Source organism: Haliotis asinina, chromosome 8, assembly GCF_037392515.1.
Source record: "Haliotis asinina isolate JCU_RB_2024 chromosome 8, JCU_Hal_asi_v2, whole genome shotgun sequence".
In the NCBI taxonomy this organism is placed as follows: Eukaryota; Metazoa; Mollusca; class Gastropoda; order Lepetellida; family Haliotidae; genus Haliotis; species Haliotis asinina.
The window spans coordinates 6,070,456-6,091,554 of record NC_090287.1 but is presented as its reverse complement, the minus strand read 5'-3'; the positions used below and the strand labels follow the sequence as shown (position 1 = coordinate 6,091,554).

Here is a 21,099-nt window from a genome sequence, read left to right as displayed (position 1 = left end):
TTTCTACCCATTTGCATACAATGCAGAGATACAGCAACCATTACTACACTGGTACCATGATCACTGGATTCCGTTTGGACTGTGAAACAAAGGTCACTTGGGATACACAACCTTGCTACATCTGTATCAAAACAGCTGAAGACCTTAGTTTAATTCCCTCTGTGGGATGCATGTAGCCTCATGTCCCAAACTGCAATATTGCTAAACGCTGTGTAGATTCTTACTCACTTACCCATCTTAGTATGCATGTTATCCTTAACACAGCTGGGGTTGTTCATGGTTTCCTCTCTAACCCCCTTCACAGTAATAAGGACTGGCAGCTAAATGAGCTTGACCTCCAAACCATCCTCCACCTTAACACCTTGTGTCCATCTCTCCCCCTCCACACAAATCTCCATCTTCTTCATCTCCCAGATTAGGTTTAGTATATAGGGGTTGTTTATTGAAGGCCTACAGAGGCCGCTTACTCCTGGAGGGAAAACTCCAGATGTTGCCGACACCTCAATGCCATGTCCAATACAGTTAATGCTGTATATGTTTTAGTAAGTGTTCGGATCAACCTCTAGGTCAATGGGCATGTAATCATAATTACAAAAAACAGTAGACGAAAGTCACAGAATCCAGCATACCCTTTTGTTAGCTTTGTACACAGTAGGGCATTGAACCCAGGACATCTGTAAGATAAGAGAACACTTTAACACTTTGCTACCCCATTGCCCTACAAGACCAGGAAACACTTTATACATCTACAAAGTTACACAGACCTTCCTTAACTTCTTAAAACCATTTTCAAGAAATCACTGCCCAACATATCACTAGACTAACAACTAGCCTCTGAAATGAACATATTGTGCTGAAAAAAGTTTGTAGCGACAGAAAACAAAATGGAATGAAAAGGAGCCCTGAGACTTTTTTTTCATTTTCAGCTGTGACAAGCTGTGGAAATCTAGACTTTCCACATTTTCTAGACTTGCATGGGCTTTCTTGGTTATACTTGCTTCAGGATCTGTATGAGAGTCTAACATACCACATAACCAAGTTCAAATATCCATCTCTGACTTCGCCAATCCTTTCAACATGTTGCTCCAAAACACAACACAGGACATGCATTCTATGTGGAAAAGAGCTTTAACATTTTGTTTTTACCACACAAGAACTGCATGCTTATCTGAATGGAAGACAACATCAAACTAAGACGTGTTAAACGAGGCATGCTGGAGGTGAATGACAAGTCTTGCTAGGATGGGCTCTACTCAACATGATACACTACACTATTATACAAGGAAATAATTCATCTGACAAGATGACCTGCCTGTATAAACTTGCTACCATTTCATGCTCCAATAGCTCTTAGTTAAATCAGCTTCCACTTGAAGAGTCATTTGAGTTTGTCTACAAAACTAAACCTACAGAGCAGTTGAGTAAAATGTTTTTGATCATGCATGTCCAAATGTAAAATATAATGGGCAATTCTTTCTGATGTTGACCTGGCTTGTGCTCAGGTTTAAGGCATGAAATGAAGAATGGTCCCATGTGTGTACACAGTGTCAGACATAGGTGCAGGGAATCTTAGGATGTTAGCAGATAAAATATGGCAGAAGTCTCATCGGACAAAAACACGCACAAATGCATGTACGTCACCAAGATTGATCTAATCTGGAAAATAACACTAAATCTATTTCACCACAAAAATGTACAAATCACAACACGTAACTTCGCAAATGCCCCCTCCCTCAGAAGCCTCATCTGTGGTTCAGGAAGTATGCAGTTGCTGACCTCTGAAGACCTGACCTAGATATCACTGATTTACCATCCTGCTGTCATCATCATGCTCATCCCAGCCGTGAGGGTATTGTATCCAGATAATTCAGACAGCTGCTACCAAAACACCATATTCACTTATCAAATTCATAAGTTCAGAAATACTACATTACCGAAATATCAGTCCCATTGAGATATCATATTAATACCTAAAAATGGTGTTCGACAAGCTTGGTGATGGTTGCATTTTGACAAGGCCACAATCTGGAACTGTGATACACATAATGAAATACAGTTCCCCCTTCGGAGTCCACACAGCAAAATCTACACTGGAAGATACCCTTAACCGATTGGGTTTGGTAGGTAGGCCTAGTTATTTTGTTTCATTATCCAAAAGAAACCTTAATGACCAATTACTAATGTGACAAGAACTCTGCAGTGTATTGATGGGTTTGTCTTGATAACAAAAACATGAAAATACTGAAACCATATTAATAAACCACTGATGTTTTGAACCAGGAATTAATTGCCTAGTGCTTCTTAAACAAGTAAAATTAATAGACTTTTAGGTGACTATGCCAAAATTTGAGAAACTATATCAACCATAATATAGTTCAAGTCACAGACATCATTCATATCTGTTGATATCAGAAGCAGAATCAAAAGATTCTCATGATATCTCGATTACTTCCAAAACTGAATAATTACCTCTTTCATATGGTTTCTACCTCGTGATATTTATGTTTGACAATCACACACTATCATACTATATTAACATAGATTAAAAAGGAATAATATTATCATAAATCAGTAGCAAATTTGCCACAAAACATTCCGTTGGTGGCAATATAACAGCCTCCATTTTAGGTCTATATAGTTACAGAGTGTCACTGTGCTGTCACACTTTGTTGACTCTTACACTTCCAACACATATCCTTGCTGAGACTGGGTTTCAGATTGTCTTGCCACACCTAGACTGTTATATACTGTGGTATTGCGCATCGTCCACTGAGTATGAGATAAAACCCTCGTCACACTCACCTAGCTCCTTGCACAAGCTGATGACTGCAGCGAAAACTCGGGAAGAAAAGTCAACACGAAGTTCCAAAACTTGCAAGTCAGGTAACTGCACTCGAAGATTTTTGTGCATTGGTGTGAAATGGAGACGTGCATCGGCCTGCACATTGTACTGATCCAGGGTGGACCGTGTGCGATCCAGCCACATGTTCTTCTCCGGCCACCATAGTAAATGATCAGACCAATCCAAGGCAATGTCTGAAAGAAACAAAGACAAATATCAGCATGGTCACACAAACATTAGAAAAGAGAATCTTCATGCATGTTATCTTTCAAACTTGTGCAGCAAATCAAACCACAAAACTGTTGTAAACTTCACGTTGTGAACTCATGGTTTCCATATATTAGTCTGACAAGGCAATGTTTTGAAATGAATTTTTACAGCAAGCATACAGCACATTTCTACTCTTAACATACATTTATAATCCATGAACACACAACAACAACAACAACACCTGTAATATGTCATTCTCAAAAGAATCGATATCAAATTTATCAGACTAGTCATTATCCGTTTCTTATTATTAACACATCCTGGTTCTATTTTCATGTTGGTGCATTCACTGGAAACATACCGTGTCCATATCTGGAACATACTGTAGTATATGAGTCAGGGAGCCCATAATCCTGACATTTATGATCATGGTAATGAGAAGGATCCTATTTGTACCTATATAAAAATTCACTGAAATTTTAGATGGTATCGAAACAAATAACTTATCTTGCTCTAATGTTATTTCAAGCAGAATGAATACATCCAGAAGAAAAAAATCAAGATACATTTTTCACCCTATGACATATGCGCCACTCCTCTTGACTGCAAAATGAAAAATAAATTGATCAAAAAATGATTTTCATATCCAGCCCGTACTCATCTCCCTGATGTGTCAGTTAATGAGAAATATGGAAGGTTGACAACTCTGTTGATCTCCTTATGGAAGGAAGGTTTATATTTATGCTAAAAGGCTAACAACGACTGCTAATTGTGATGCATACTTGGTGCAGAAGTATTTACAGGAGATATGAGTGGCGCCAGATACCCTTCATGTAACACTCGAGATGTAAATTTGTTGACAAAATCAACAAAATTTTATCTATACAAGATTCCTTACATCCCTGGATGCTGAAACGTGACACACCATTCGAACTCAGACACTGAAAATGTTTTTCTTTAAGGAAGGGAGTTTTTATGGATGTCAACTTCTTCATTATTAGGAACACAAAGTTTTGGAGTATGGCCCTGTGTTCCTCATAACAAAGACGTCAACATCCACAAAAACTCCCTTCCTTCTTAGCTTCACTTCTAAATGCCTTTCAAAGACCTTATTTCCTTAGCTGTTAAATCCTGTTTAGACAAATGCCATGACGAAGTTATAACATCAGATGAATTGAGCACTTTAAATAAACATCACACTTCACATCAAAATATTAAAGTTCCATTAAGGTAATAAATACAGAAGGCTAAATCCACATGAGCCTTTTCTCTTAAGTCCTAAGTGTTGAAGTTGTGAATCAGCTCTTCATAGAAAATATCAGTTCGGATCTTAACGGTGTAATATTTCCTTACAACTACTTTACATTAACTGCAATCAATATTGTTATCTGCCTGATGAAAGGCAGCATCACTCGGCAAAGATAAATCGAAAATGGAAGCTGAACATGATAATAACTAATGGCTAATTTGTAAATTATACATATTTTTTCAAGGATCCATTACCTTATATTTAGAGAATACAGGGCAGAAAATCTAGTACAGATATTAAGACTATTATGTCAAACAATTTATTATTAAACTATTATGTCAAACAAAGCCTTTGGGGATTAAAATAAACAAAATGTCTTTAAAAACGTACAATTTGAGACAAAGATTTTGCATGGTTGTATTCCCCACATATGCACATTTTGATGAACTGCTGTTATTACCTAACAGTCTGTGTAAGAAGTGATTGCATTTCAAAAGTTAATACCAGATTTTTAACTCCCTCAAAAAAGTTTATAATGTGAATGTTTTTCAAGCCAAGTTTAGCGGTTGATTTGTATTACTGTATTTTCATATCAGATGGATTGCCACTGGCATTTGACTGACACAACATCATGTTCATTATTATATTCATAATGTTATTATCATTAATATTTCATCAAACCTCAAATGATAGTAACCATAATCTGTATCACATACAGGGTCGAAGATAATCTTTCACCAACATTCTCATTATTCAGATTTTCCAAATGAATGAAGAAGGATTTATTTATTTGTGACACGCTGTGAGGTTAATAATCAGCCGTTGTAGATAGGCCACTGTTACATAGCGTAGAGCATGTGGTAGTCATGCCTTGACATGCAACAAGACCACACAACACTGCCTGTTTCACAGCCCCATGTTGTGACACTCCATACAGAATATGATCATTTACTGGTGTGTCAATACACCTCAGCAGGAGCCGACATAAACTGGCCAACAATCCTACCTACCATTCTTCCAATTGTCAGGAGCTGCTAGACTATGAAGCTGTCAGATTAGACAGCATCACTGACAAGGTTTCAACCAGCCATGGAATGGATGAGTGAGTAAGTGAGCTGGGTTTAATGTCACTACTAAAAATAGGTCTGGGGCCTCATCAGGTTTTGCAGAATTACTATATCACCCAAGTTTGTGAAATCAATCCTGCAGTTTAGTATGACAAGTCCGTAGTTAAAGAACACATGTTTGTAAAACATTCCTTTCCAGGGACTTTGTGGTGATTGTCTAAACAGCTGTCATCCACTTTGGGCAACCAGTTACCAAACCTGGCATGGACAAACTGTTTCTTTTCCAATAGAGGAAGTCAGCGTAGGATGGCCATATTGTGAGATTCAACCTGATCATTTCAGACACATTTCAGGTCTCGACCTGATACCAAAAACCTGGCCATTTTCCTGACAGTCACAACACACCTTCTGCAAGACAACACTCAGCAATTGATGCGAGTTTGGTTATTAGCAACATTGTAGTGATATTCACTAAAGGTACACCAGGAATAAGACACATGAACAATAGCATGATCGGCAATGACTTCAACCAATACACCACTCCTCTAGTGAATCAGATACGACAAACATGGAACATAATGGTGACTGCATTTAGGTTAACATAAGCCATAACAGATAGTACATCGCAAAAGTGAAGACATGACCACAGAAGGTCCCTAAGGATGTCTGTCATTCTTTTTTTCAATAACAGAATACTGATTCAGGATTTACAAACCAAAATAATAGTTTTCAGATGTCTCCGGAGTTCTTCTTATATCAAAAAATTTCTGAACGCAGTAACCAAAAGATTTTTCACTAAAAAAAATCTCAGGATAGAAGCAAACGGGACTCAAGTAGCCACTGATGAAAAGCCACTGAGTGAAATGCCTAACTGCAACTGGTCAGTGATTGGCTATATTACTCTGATATCTGGAAGAACAGGTCATCAGGTGTCTTGACAACTACTTATCAGTTTGGGTGCTGCCAGATAAGTGTTGACAGGGACAGTCCCTGCCATCAGACAGATCACAGACTCAGCACCATGGTCACTATCTCCTGGGGATTCATCATCAGACCCAAACAATTACCTATCAGGTTAGATTAGTGCTTCTTATCACGTTTTTGACAACAATGCCAGCATTTTGGACAGGTCACAAATCAGCTCAAAGGTTGGCCAGTAATTGGACGTTTCTAACTTTTTGGGTCAAATAATTACTTCTTTGACCATGACTTTTATTGTTTGAGAGTAAGAGCTTCATAAACATTCATGTCAATCTTCATTTTGTTTCTTTCTCCAAATGATATCTCTAACAATATACCATGAACACAAGAGGTCTTTGCTGCTTGTCAGATGCTCTTGTGTCACAGTTGGTTTGACATCTGCACTTAGTGTCTGAATATTCAATGAATAATTGTATGTGGTCAACATACAAGGAATACATGTACTTCATGTTTTGACTATTTCATTGCTGTTGTAGGGGTGGGGTGGGAGGTGGGTTTGTGGGTAGATGAAGTGTTTGGTGGTTAAGACAGGGTTAAGGGTCACTGGTTTGAAGAATCACTGAAATGAGAATGGAGGCATAAGTCAGTGTGGAGGATGAAGGCTGTATGGCTATGGCTTTAGGGATGAACAAGCAGGATTTTAGACAGATGTCAACTATGTAGCATATGTCATATTTGCGGATTAGTGAAAATATGATTTAATCTCATATCCTTACATCCAAGCACAGCCCAAGTCATCTTTACAGAGCAAGTTTGCAACATGGTGTTAATATAAGGACATTCACAGGATACTCTATTAACACCTTTTAACATCAATCTGCTAGCAACGCAGATGGGATATAAATTATACATCCTCATTCTCACACAGCAAGAACATCCAACCCAGTTATATATCCAAACTGATAAGTACCTAACTACAAAAGCCAGCTTGAAGGTGATGCAGTCAGCAGATCCGCTATATGTACACATGTTTCAGTCTCCACAGATGATTCTTAGTGATCAGCGCTATTTTGGTAAGAAATCCGGAAGTGCCAACTGTCAAGCTGATGAAAGAGTTTCATCTAATCGCTAGCTACAGGCAGCCCAGATATGCTGAAAGAGCTACATGCACACATTTCCTGGTGCATTTAGCCGCATCAGAGAATCTCACTGGTATGGAAAAAACACATCAAGATGGGAGAAACGCTACTCTACAGGTTGGCTAAATGACCCCTATTCAAGGTGAAGGTTGACAGCCTGGTAACTGTACTGCTAGAGCATCTTGAAGGAAACTTTACGATGACTGTGCTTGTTAAGACTCCACCTGTTGAAAAAGTCTGAGGTTTAAGTGGCACATTTGGTGCCATGCCACAGATAAATAATTACTACTGAAAACATGTACATCCTATATAATTTGCCAATAGTGTTACAATCATCTCAAAAACTCAATCATATATCAAAACCAGAAATTGAATCAAGCAGAGCTGCTGGGGTCCTAGGAGGTTACTTCTATACCATTTGAACACAGAACGTAATATCTACACTTAAGGATATGTCTTGAAGTCATAACATAGATCCCTAAACTGTTGGAATCCTGAAGCTAATGTCTCAACATAGGAGGAAGACTTGGTGTTTTTTTCTAAAGTATTTTAAGTCAGAAGCCAACCTCAAATTGTAAGGCCAGGTCCTATACTAGGTAGCTTTACTCCCATATTATCTGAATCTAGGCACCCCTAAATCCTATACACTCCTGTCAAATTCTAAATATTCTGCAATAAATTTTCTTCCACATGAATGACATAATGAGGTTCAGATTTTGAAAGTTACTGGACCATGTAGAAAAAATCGTTACCTCCCTGAAAGCAAGAATTCTAAAATCCAACAACTGACAAAAGCCATGAGCAGTACAATGACCTACATCTTTCAACAAGACAGAATTGCTGAATAGCTGATCTCCAGTACACTGACACAACATTGCTGAATATTAAGTATAGGGTATACAGCCTCAGACTTACTGCCACAAGGGCTTCATTACTAGATTAACACTTAGACATTACCAGATTAGTTTGTAGGCACCATCTCAACATGAGATAAGGTTATTGGCAGAGGCTGTTTTTCAAGTCAATGTTACAATCCAGTACCAAGAGTGTTTGGACCCACACCCTGATTGAACCAATTTCTCCTCCTTTTGACAACCTAAATATACTAAAACACAATTCGTCAATCCAGGAATCATGAAACCAGACATTTAAAGATGTTTGATCAAGTTTAAAGAGGTTACATCGTATTATCACATTAACGGCTGACACCAAATAGTAAGCAAAAAGAACACAGGTACATCAGACAGGTACAACTATGAAATCATTTCCTTTAAACTGAATCTGTAACTGAACCTTTGGACCAATTACAGTTGATAGGTTTATCACAAGATGTCATTTTGAGATCATTTCAAACTGATGAAAATTACACACATCCCCTGTCAAATAGTGTCAATGCACACCATCCTGTTTATTTCCTTCTCTTACTAGTGTAAGTCAATGGAATAGTGCTCAAAGAGGCTCAAAACCAAATTCAATGACTTATTCTCACATACCTGAAAAATAGAAGGGAACACATACACAGTTTTTACGAAATATCATATCAGTCATCTTAAATTCACAGTAGCCGTAAACATGCAGGTCTCTGAACCCAATCTTGTTATGTCTTATGAATAGAATTTACAAAATATGTTTCTTTCAAAAAGATAACCTTATTGAATACCATAACAGACTTTCTCCCATTTGGGGAACATACAATGAGAATTGGACCCTTCAAGATAACACTGTCAACTAATGATGTAATGGCATGGCTCACAAAATGGGTACAGTATTGCTGGGTGGAGGTTTTGGTAGTCGAGGTCAGTGAGGTGGTTTGTTTGTATTCATCACAGACAAAGACGTGAAGCTAAGAGTGTTAGTAAGCCGCTATCACGCGCACAGTGGCCATTCTTCACCAACTGCTGTTATATCCTAGCAGAGACATGCTGGTGTACTGGGCCTGTGATCCCCAAGGAGCTGGAATTTGTCACTACTTGTTCTTCACTTTGAAAGTCAATGCGTGCACATCGGTCAGACAGAACATTTACACTGGTTACTTTCTAACTTCCAATTCTCAAGAAAAAATTCAGAAAAGAACAAATGAAAACATAAACTTATAAGTCATTTTAAGCATTCTATCAATGGTTGAAATTAATCTGAAACTGTAACCAGCCTAAACAGTGATGCCAGAGAAAAGTCGCTTGCATGCATGCACACACATGCGTGCACACACACAAACAAATATGATATATCATTATTTAAATGATGACCAGCTGGTATGTGTTTAGGTATTGCAGTATTTTGTAATTATTCATAAACTGGACTGGCATAATATGGTTATTCTTCTTTCAATATATGTAAGATAGAGCTATCAGACAAACGAAAATCAATATTCTTACAATGGGCCTGTCTACTGAATTCATACAATAATTCCTGTCTCCTTGAGTCTACAGGTAAAGCTCATAATGGTACAGACCAGCTGTTTACACATGTCAGCTGTCAAATGGTGTCAATGTTAACACCATGCAACAGTCAAGGTCATGACCTGCTACCTTTGCAGCCACAAAACAATGCATGTTGCAATTGTTGCCACGTGTGACCTCTGGCCCAACAGCCAGTACTACTGGTAACAATGAGGATTTCTTTCAGCAGGCTACTACAGCTTGTTATAAACACTCTGCCACGCACACCCAACTATGGTTGTAACTCCACAGACTAGGTCACCAGCAGCACTCCCATTTCATATCTATACCTTTAAAGGGGGAACCTTGTGGATGAAGCACTTGCTAGTCATGCTGAAGACCAAGGTTCCATGTCATGATTCTGCTGGAGTAATGCCCAAAACAACTTATCTCTCTTCAAAAGCAAAAAACTCTCTTAATTCCTCCAGTGTATTTGTGGTACACATTAACAAAGTTGACAGCACAAATCATAATACTGTCACCAGGGGTTAGTTTACACATCCCTTAAGGTCTGCTAGGGCCCATTCTGCTCTTGAATTGATGGAACAGGAAAACATAGTAACATATGTTATATTTGTAACTACACTTTCTTCGTGAATTACAGATTCTAGTATTTTTGTTGAGTTTAGTTCCATCAGGGATCCAAAGGTGGCTAAGTGGGATAGGCAGCTGACTTTGTGGGCTTGGGATTAGGTGGCTGATACTGAGGGTGTGGGTTTGAATCCCGGATGGGACTCAATCAAACAAAAGTACTAGAATCTGTACTTTACTAAGGAAGTGTAATCCCAAATATAATATGTAGCACTTGTCCACTGTCAAAATAGCACTTTGTATTCAAGGAAATTACAGTTCAGGAAAACACACAAATATTCAGTAAAAGAGAGTAAACGATGATTGAGCAATCAATGACCAATGAAATTTGCACAGAGCTAAAAGCTGCAAATCACAACATGAACAAAAATAAAACGCATAAGAAATAGATTACTTTTTTTCAATCCATTTGTCTGTACAAATGTCTCCACACAGCAAAATTCATTTACACAAAACTGATATCAGTTAGCACATTCCAAGGTTATCAGGAATCACATTAATAAATCTTGATGTTTACGTTGCAGCTGTCACGACATTCCATTCACCACTGCATGCTTGGATCATTCATGTCCTACACTGCTGACTCACACAACCTTTTTACACTCAAATCCTCATTTGAAGCTGAATTGTCTCTCACTACCTGTCAGGCCCCTACTTAATAAACCTCCTTGGGAATACTGTCTCGCAACGCTGGGGGTGATGACAATACCAGACACTTTGTTGAGAAACTGGGCAAACTAAAACACTAGGGCATGTTGTTACACAATATCAAATCCTGTCCATTGCCTGTTATATTATATGCCTAAGAGTCATACTGAGTATCAAATCTGATTCTTCTTGGTTTCATGAAAGCACCAAGTGGAACATCACTTCAGACATTCCTTATAGTACTATAAACATATACATCAAGCTGACAATCTGTTACATCCTTAAATACTGCCCAATATATTTTCTCTCTGACAATAATGAAAGATCATATTTTGTGACATCTTGCCAAATTTCAAAAGGTCCAACTGCAGAGGTGTGATAACCAACATGAACAGTTTAGCACCTGACCTGACCCTTCTGATACTGACTGACTCAATCTGTTTATATGCCAGTATACTAGTCAGCCATTGTTCTTCTACATCCTCATTTGTGCCGGAATCTTTTGAGGCTAATCACCAGAACATGTATCTGAGCTTCATTTTCAATGGATATAACACTTGACATGTGGTCAGTAAGAGATTAAAAAACTTTAACTTGACCTAATTCTCTGACTTGAGGCTGCAGCTGCAGAGTACACCATGCTTCATGATTAAGTCACCTGGCCACCCTGTGACTGACAGTGTAAGCACCCTACACCAGAAGGACTCCATATGACAGACCCCAGGGTATATAGGTCTACCAAGGGTGCCTGAAGTACAAGGCCTTCTCAATTCTCAGTGGCCATTATAACAAACATTTGTTGCCTTGCACTGAGTCAGTATGCTCTCAACATTTCATTTGCTCCATTCCTATCTATTCCTATCTCTAAAACAGTTTCACTTTATTTCCTTATCTACTTTGTTATCACTTTAGTTTGGAAATTCTGATTTGTACAAATAACATAAATATTTCTTTCAGTTTTCAAACTTAGATGCTGTATAAATATGAATTTATGCCACAAATGTATCTAATTCATTTTAAAGATCTGATAAACTTTTCTAATTTTGCCTTGAAGAACTCACAATGCTGATTGGTTGAATGGAAAGTTTGCTACAGAAGAACTCTAGAATTCCTTTGTTAAAATGATGTGTTCAGGATTCAATCACAGTAAAATGACACCCTGCTGCCAATGCTGATACATTAAGAGAGTGGAAGAAGGGTAATAAATGCACCACTTCACTTCATGTGACACCCACTTTCCTACTATACACACAGAAACAAACAAAATCTGACCATAAATAGCACCATCTACTTCATACTGAGTACAGTTCATACATAAACACTGAATATTATTCCTCATGTAATATGGAACCGTTTCCAGCCCCTAGTCTTTAGCTCAATAAACCTGAACACGTTTAAACCATTATGTGATATTGTTGTAACCTGTGTCTGCAGTTCGTAATATGTTCTATGTTTATGTGGCGAGTGCTTGGACAACTTGCAACGTGCTGCATGGCTTGCTGACTGCACTTGATGTTTAGATGTTGCATTGTTCTACTTCAAGCTGTTTAAATGGACCAAACATTACAATAAGACTCATTTTACCGTGCACTGTGTGACAAGGCTAAATCTGCCTTGTAATGTCAAAGTTTATACAGAAAAAGGAAGTGAAAGGTTTAAAATAACATATTGAACTTTTGAAGGTAAAGAAAAAATTAACAATACTAATCATCTAGTACACATAAATATCAAAATCTAAAATAGTATATACTATCTGATGCAAAATACAATACTAAAAAAAAAGTCTGAAAAAAAAACCTAATTTATTTTCTAAAATTGACACATGGTACAACAATGGAACCTCAACACTTCATATTAATCAACATACATGCATATCAATATAGATGACAAATCAATCTCCGACAACTCGTCTAAAGGTCAGTAGCATGTTCCTCGTATCAACAATGGGGACGATTCATCAGTCGTTACAAATATTTACAAAAAAAAAACATAAATAAAGTAATAACAACAACATCAGCACACTTCATTATTATCAACATTGATCACGCCAAGAAATGTCAATATTTACAATATCATATATCATTTTAACAATCATAACTTGTAAACGATTCCTTTCTGAATCACCAAATGGCTATAGGTATCAGTATTGACTACAGAGGAATCAAGGTTGATGACATCAATGTGTCAGTGTAGGTGTGTGAAGATTGTTGTGATAAACACCAAGCTGACACTGTCCCATCTGCTGACTCAGCTAAATCTGTTGTCAGCTGACCTGACATAAACACACTGGCTGTGAAGATGACCAACTGCTATCAATGGACAACAGATGTCTGCTGCAACAGATTGACAATTACATCCAACTGACAATTATGCCAATTCCAAGGTTGTTATCATGTGATCAGTAATGCAGCCATTCTTCTCACAGACATTTATCATTAGTCACTGTATTCATCGGCCATAACATTGACTTGCTTAAGTAACAAGATGCATTGAGAAAACACATCATTTACATCAGTGCAGAGTTATGCCCTAAGGACAAATGTTTTTCATCTGGATATGTTGAAAAAAACTTTTCCTGCATCAGAGCAAAGTCTAATATCAAAATATGCATATACTACCTTGCTTTTGGTAAAGGTCTGTAAATTCATAAATTTGAGCACTTTCTTACCAGTTGCCTACGAGTAGATAGCCCAAAGTACAGTAAACCTGAACAAATGCTGGTAGAGTGAGCAAGTGAGTGAGTGAGCAAGTGAGTGAGTGAGAAAGAGTGTGCATGCATGAGTGGGGATTTGTGCAGCATTGAGCAGTAGTTCCATTGCTTCACTGTATCAATCTGAAGAATGATGAAGCCTGCGGTGATGCAGGTCTCAGATCAATCACAATCACCTGCAGCAGTGATCCAGTAAGACCCATCGCCCACCATTTGTCTCATACAAATTATTCATTAGAAGAAATGTCACTGATAAGATTAAGTTTAACTGATACAATATATCACTGCTATTGACATCAGTAAATGTTTAACACTGATCACCTTGAGGTCAACTCCAAGCTGCACTGAATAAAGATAGAAACGTTTCCTCTTGATAAACAAACACCTTTTTTAAAAACTACCAAACTACATGTTGAAAGCATCTATTCAAGGACTAACACACATGAGCTCACTGACATACTGCATGTTAGGATTCAGCTAAAATGTTCAACAGGTTTTTACAAACCAACATTGTCTGACCATGCTGGGTGCAGATGTCTCAGTGGTCCTTTACTTAGCAATATACCCCCTACAGTGGTAACATCATGGGAAAGAGAAACTGATGACAGTGCAGCTATTCTTCAGTATTAGATTACCAAGTTGAAAGCTGTATGTCAGTTTGGTTACACTTTCTAAGTTATGGTGGTGATGAAAGGCGTCTAGGAACAGAAATTAGCTCAGTTTATCAAACTCTAATAATAGTGCCAGTATCATGAAGATGGAAGATTTGGAAGGTTCCTCTTGGGTTTTCATTATAGGAGTAACTGCTTGAAAATGTCTAGTTTGCATTGCTGCTTGTTCACATCAGGAGTTGAGTTGTCATGGTAACCAGACTTTCTGATTCCTTACAAAGTGTGCCAGCCGGCTTCAGAAGCTTGAAACCTGGAATTCTACCTTTTGTTGTGGTGGGTCATGTTACAGACCTGGCAGATACAGGATACATTTTTGTACAAAACAACTTCTGACGTCAGGGAACAAAATATAGAATGAACAGATAATATATATGATAGAACTCAACATAGCTGGAGTTACATAAATGGGCACAGTAGATTAATGACAGCATTCATAGGAATTATGAAATAATATCTCACGTACCTCTTCAGGTAAGTTGTTCTCATTATTTACCTGAAGGAAAAATATCTTTCAGTTTACGAAAGTAAAATGGGACAGAGCTGATGAAAATCAAATCAGACTGCCCATCTTGTAAGGTGGCACTTTCAAACTATTTTTGAGATCCAAACCTTCTGATCAGGCAATTACGTAATCTATCAGCCTGTTTGCTCGGACTGCTTGCTGCCTTGAGTTGGTTTATTTATAACACTGGAATGAGTGCATGTCTTTTACATGTTGCCCGTGGCATTTTTCAAGGTGAAAATCTGTACATGTCTGGCCTATGAAGAGAGACCTCGAGAAACAGGTTTATCTCAGGGCCAGCTATCTGTAGAGTAAGACAAAGTTAACATGTCTCCCATATCTTTAGATAATTTCTCCCCTGCTCAGGTTAAGAACTTTGTTGAATGCAATTTTCCTTCTGTATGACAGGAGACTGTAATTGATAAGTGATTGAGAGTGTTCAGTTTTATGCTGCTTTTAGTAATAGTCCTGATATTACAGTCAGGGAGACCAGAAATAGGCTTCACACACTGTACCCATTTGGGGAATCGAGCTCAGGTCTTAGGCGTGATAGGCTAGTGCCTTATCCACTAGGCTACCCCACTTAAAGGAATCTGTATCAGACTGATTGATTTTACGAACGATCCCAGACACTGACACATGTTGACACTCCAGCACAAGTCACACAGTCTACCACTTGGTTCAGTGAACACAGTCTACCACTTGGTTCAGTGACATGGTTCATCGTGCATGATCGATCATCTACCAAGAACCATCAAATAGCTGAAGGATTTGACATTAACAAACAATAAGCACTCAGAGATATGTCGATAACCTGTTAGTTTTCTTATGAATATGATCTTCAAGATCAGTCAGCCAGAATCTTTAAGCTGTACGTGCTAATTGTCTCACAGAAAGTTCTGTAAATGTATGTCACTTAATGCTGAAGACTGTTGAATGACAGTGTTCCAGCGCTAGCCACAATGCCATACTTCCTGACCTACTGTTTCACACATGCTAATAGGCAGTATGCACTGTGTATCCTCCATTGTATCAAATAGGTTTCTTCCTACACTTTCATCAGGGTTAAAAGGGGACACACTACTTTCAAATACAACCACTTAAACCTTATTGTGTTTAGATGGCTTACAATATGCTCTCCCTCAAAACCTTGAACCAGTGGTTAAAATATACTAAAACATTTATGAGACCTTTGAAATGAAATACTTGCTATGTTGTTTAAACTCAACAACATAAGGTAGAACCTTATAATCTCTGTCCCACACTAAACTCCTTGACTTTGGCCAGCAATAGACATCACCAGCCGTATCCCACAACCAGCTTTGTTGATGTTGAAGACATGCTAAGGGACAGTATGGTTATGTGTACTTACTATTCGGGATAGTAGGCTGTCCTGGTTATTGCTAACCTTGCTTTAAGATCAGGGTTAGGAAGCAAGTGAGTGAGTGGTTTTGGTTTTATGCAGCGTCTACCCATATTCCAATGGGTGAGTGAGTGAGTTTAGTTTTAAGCCATTCTCAGCAATATTCCAGCTATATGGCAGCAATCTCTAAATAATTGATTTTGGGCCAGACAATCCAATAATCATCAGCATGAGCACCGATCTATGCAAGTGGGATATGACGACAAGCCATACTTCAGACATATCAAAGCAAGGATGACCAATCATGGTTTTACACACCTTGTCATTTGACAAATCAACTCTACTTTTAGAAAATTGAGCAAACACTTTAACCTCTGCACCTAACTTAAAATGAGAAATTAAGTCCACAAAATGTCCAGATATAAATAACTTGGCCAAATGCAATGTGTGTCAATGCATGATGAAATCTGCCAGATGACATGTGCACACACACATGGTGTCACTCATGTGGGTGTGGGTGTCCATTGCACTTGTTGACGTTGGATACTATGTGAAGAAAAGAGCATTTATACTGAACATGTGGGTATGATCATTAATACTGCAAAAACTCCGGAATTTAACTGATCCAAATTTTCAAAAAGGAAAATGAACATTTAATACAATGATTTTGTGTTCTAATTATATTTACATTCTATTGCATAAGTATGAAAATTAGCCTTGCATATCACATTAGATACACATTAAAACAGATACCATCACCATCTGTGTTCATGTAAAGGTGTGTATAATACACAATATTCTGAACAACAATGGTGAATCATTTGAGGTAACCATTACATAAATACATGGCTATGTAACATTCCGATATCATTCATCTGTGTATGCATGATCAGCCCTGCTGAGCATACACTGGTTGCACAATGGTTGCAGCATGGCCACATCTGCTGAAGTCATGTCACAACACCATATCATACCAATACTGTCACATATGCAAAGTATTTTACCTAAGACCACAATTAATTCATTATTCAGTATTGTTCTAAACAGGAGGTGGGAAGCATCAACTGAATACATTATAACTGTTCAAAGCATCTGTGGACCAAATGCAAATGGATGATTCACAAAAAGTTCATGTTTGGTTGGATTGTATTTGAAGATACCTTTCATGTCATACACCTATTGTACATTGTAACACCATACATGTTCACCATACCTTTCCCACCCCACAATAATGCTCTTCAACCCTGTCACACTACTGTTTCTCCATACTTTTCCTATACCACAATAACACCTTGCTATGTCATACTACTGGTTCACCATACATTTCCCACCCTACCCTACAGACAGTAATACCCTGCTATGCTGGGCTACCGTCACTTGCTGGTATTATCTTGCCTTGTTGCTACTATTTATTACTAAATGTGGACAACACTGTCTTGCGTGTGATCAGGTGCCAAGTCAACAGATCAGCGAGGTGTTAGATACCCTGGCCTTATCACCTTTGTTGACTCAGCACCCCTTAATACTCTGAGCATTCTCACACACAGGATTTCAGCCTGACAAGAGGGTAGCCAAAATCCCACATGACTATAACTGCCCAACAGGTCAGTGATCACCATAATGTGCCAACAGTTACATCACAGGTAGCCGAGGCACTGGTCCTTACGGCTGTTTACCAACTTCAGAGATGATGAGTGACTGTATTTTGATTTGAACAACACTTCTATTACAAGATGTCACTAAAACTACAAAAAGTGACAAGGAGATTTGCTTAAACCTACAATTTTAAAGATAACAATTTGGATAATTTGGGAATTCAAACCCATGGAAGGAAATCCTTAGAGATCTAAGGGATGTAACTCTGACACAAACCATTTGCATGACTATAGATGTCATATTCATGGTAAATACAACACTGGAACCATTCAGAAGCAGATCCTAAAAAGACCAAGGGATGCAACTCTGCAAAGCAAACTGACATGCCAACAGTCATGACATTAATTGCCAAGACACTTGACATCACACAACATGAATGTTACACTCCATGACACCATGAGAGATTGGTATGTGGCCAACACAAACAGAGTATCACTAGGCAAGCAGTCTATAATATCCCCATCTGGGGAGATGTGGTGTTGACTCTGTCTCCAGAGTTACACACCAGACCAGCACTTGGCACACGATTTCATGTAGATGTCATTTAGTATATCACAAGTGTCAATCAATGTTTTATGAACTGGGATCAGGTCAACACACTTTTATCAATGTCTCCAATTCATATCATCTGAGAATTCCCCTGTGTTTTCACAACCTTTCAACATTTACGTCCAACAGATTCAGTAATAATGGTTGTTTGGATGCTAGTTTCTCATGCATACAGCTCAAACCACATATCTTCATCTACATACATCAGAGTGCCATCCGTACATGATGTACCTATTAACAGTTGTGTGTATGTTCTTTAGCAATGCACAAAACATGGTATCACAATACACCAGGCTTGTCTAATAATAGAACAATTACTGGTAATGTTTATAACATAACAAAATCATTGTTCATCATACAATGAACACATATATGAACGAGTGGCAGGGAAACATGTTTCACTGCTTAGGGACTATAACCAGTCAAAGACTACAGGCCATATTCCCAGTCTTGACAAATGGTTTTCCAAAGTAACAGGACATTGGGTCTTATAAGTTTCAGATGTCTGCCTGACACACTGAAAATTCACAGGACCCATAGAATAAAACTTAAACAGACATTTCAGATTTAATATTTTTTTACATTTGGCACTAAAATTATTTAAAAATGTAAACTTCATAAATAGCAAGCAAGTGTTCATAAACACTACTGTCCTAGGTCTGCAGCCAATATGTAGTCAAGGTCTTGGGCTTGGATCTAGCTGGGTCTGGCACCAGTAACTAGTCATGTTCTTAAGCTTGCTTGCATCATAGCTGTGGAGCCAATATCTTGTCTAGACCTTAAAGGTCACATGCAACCAAAAAATCAAACATAATTAAAACACATTTATCACATATTCATGACATATAGTATACACTGCTGCTTTTAAAAAAAGAAATAAACACAATTATAAGCGTACAATCGCGATTCAAAAGTGCAATATTTTGTACTTGGGCTTACTTCCCCCGAAACGAAGCCCTCGGGAGACCGAACCCAGTCATAGTGGGTGGATATGCACTCAAGTGAAACGACGGCTTCGATTGGCTGTTTCATTTGCTGATATGCTAGGTTTCATTGTGTGTACAGAAAGATGATCTGTGTGATGGGCATTTTAGAAGTATAGCCAGTCACCAGAAAGTAAAATTCTTTATGGATAACAACTTCTTTTAGTGTACTTGATCCGTCGTTTCAGTATGGATTCATATACTGTTGTCAAACAAAATCATATACACTAAAAGAAGTTGTTATCCATGAAGAATGTATATAGAGATGTTGGGTTTGGAAAATACATATTCTCTGAATTTGCGCTCGATCCAATAAAAAAATCATGTCAGTAGTGATAGTAAACCACTGCGCGGCTGGAATCTGTCATTCGTCCAAGTACAAAGCAGGACTTGAAACTGACAAGAGTTTGCACCAGTTTCCGTCAGATCCAGTCACCCGAAAAAAATGGATGTAGTTTGTTTGCAACCCACAGACATAAAATACATGTCATGTGTATCACACGTGCCTAATTACATAATGTGGCAGACACGGGACTCGGGTGCACGAGTCATAAATCAGCTTATTTTCTTTATGTAGTATAGTCTGATAGGTGTTAAGTTCAAATCGCACGTGGTCAATGATTGAAGCTGTGTATTGCATGTTGTCTTTAGCAGACAGTCAGGCAGACATATAGGTGTGAATAAACCAGACACTGAGCTTTCTCTGTGACAGAGACTGCTCACCACAATCAACATGTTTTTTTTACGTAACGAGTAGATTATTTACTTGTTTGTGTACACAACCAAGATTAGACTACTGCTCACGACCTCAGTATGCATACTGTTTCAAGCTCCGCGAATCTATTCACTGCGCATGCGTTATGGACGCAGCGCAGCACAGCTGTTGAAACCAGTTTTCCCCCCAGCGCTGGGGGGAATTTAGTGAAACGTTTGAACTCCGATTTCGCGGGCTTTTTTTTCATCGCGTTTTTTTTTCAACTTTATAGATTGAATTGGCATTTTTTATGATTTGTTTCGGTAATTGCATACCAAAAGGTACCAGAATCTGCAAAGTTGTGTTTTACGTTGCATGTGACCTTTAAGCTTGCTTCTATCTTCTATCAGCAAGACAGTTTTCAATGTATGGAGCAAATGTTTACATTCTGTATATGGCAAGTGTTCTCCTTTTTCTTTTTCAAGTTGTTCTCCTTGAAGCCAAAAGTATCAATTACAGCAAGTTGTAAGAGATGATAACTATTTTATTGCATCAATAAGAAGCTAAAGTGAGTGCAGATGCCCCAGTATATTACAGGCCAATATATTGTTGAAAATGTGACATTGTGCCTTTAACTACGATTAGCACAGGTGCACTGCTTTTGTCGTTTCCAAAATCCAAAAAGCCCTATAAATACTTAGATGATCCACGAAAGCAAACTTTCTCTAAGCTTAGGAATCAACACTAATGTTGACAAAATAAATGTCCAAAGCTGTTGCACCCTGAAATGACAACAAATTGATCTTAATTGACAGATGACATCTTGACACAACATCTCCTTTGACTGCCAAGGAGAGGAGTGTTAT

General features: G+C 38.1%; 1 protein-coding gene across 1 annotated transcript in view; it reads right to left on the bottom strand.

The window, feature by feature from the left end:
- LOC137295451 (fermitin family homolog 2-like) overlaps window positions 1-21,099 on the bottom strand; it is an 81,693-nt gene that overhangs the window by 24,569 nt on the left and 36,025 nt on the right. The window contains exon 2 of the mRNA XM_067826830.1: window positions 2,803-3,036. Coding sequence (XP_067682931.1) covers window positions 2,803-3,036 — 234 coding nt within the window. The remainder of the gene's footprint in view (window positions 1-2,802; window positions 3,037-21,099) is intronic.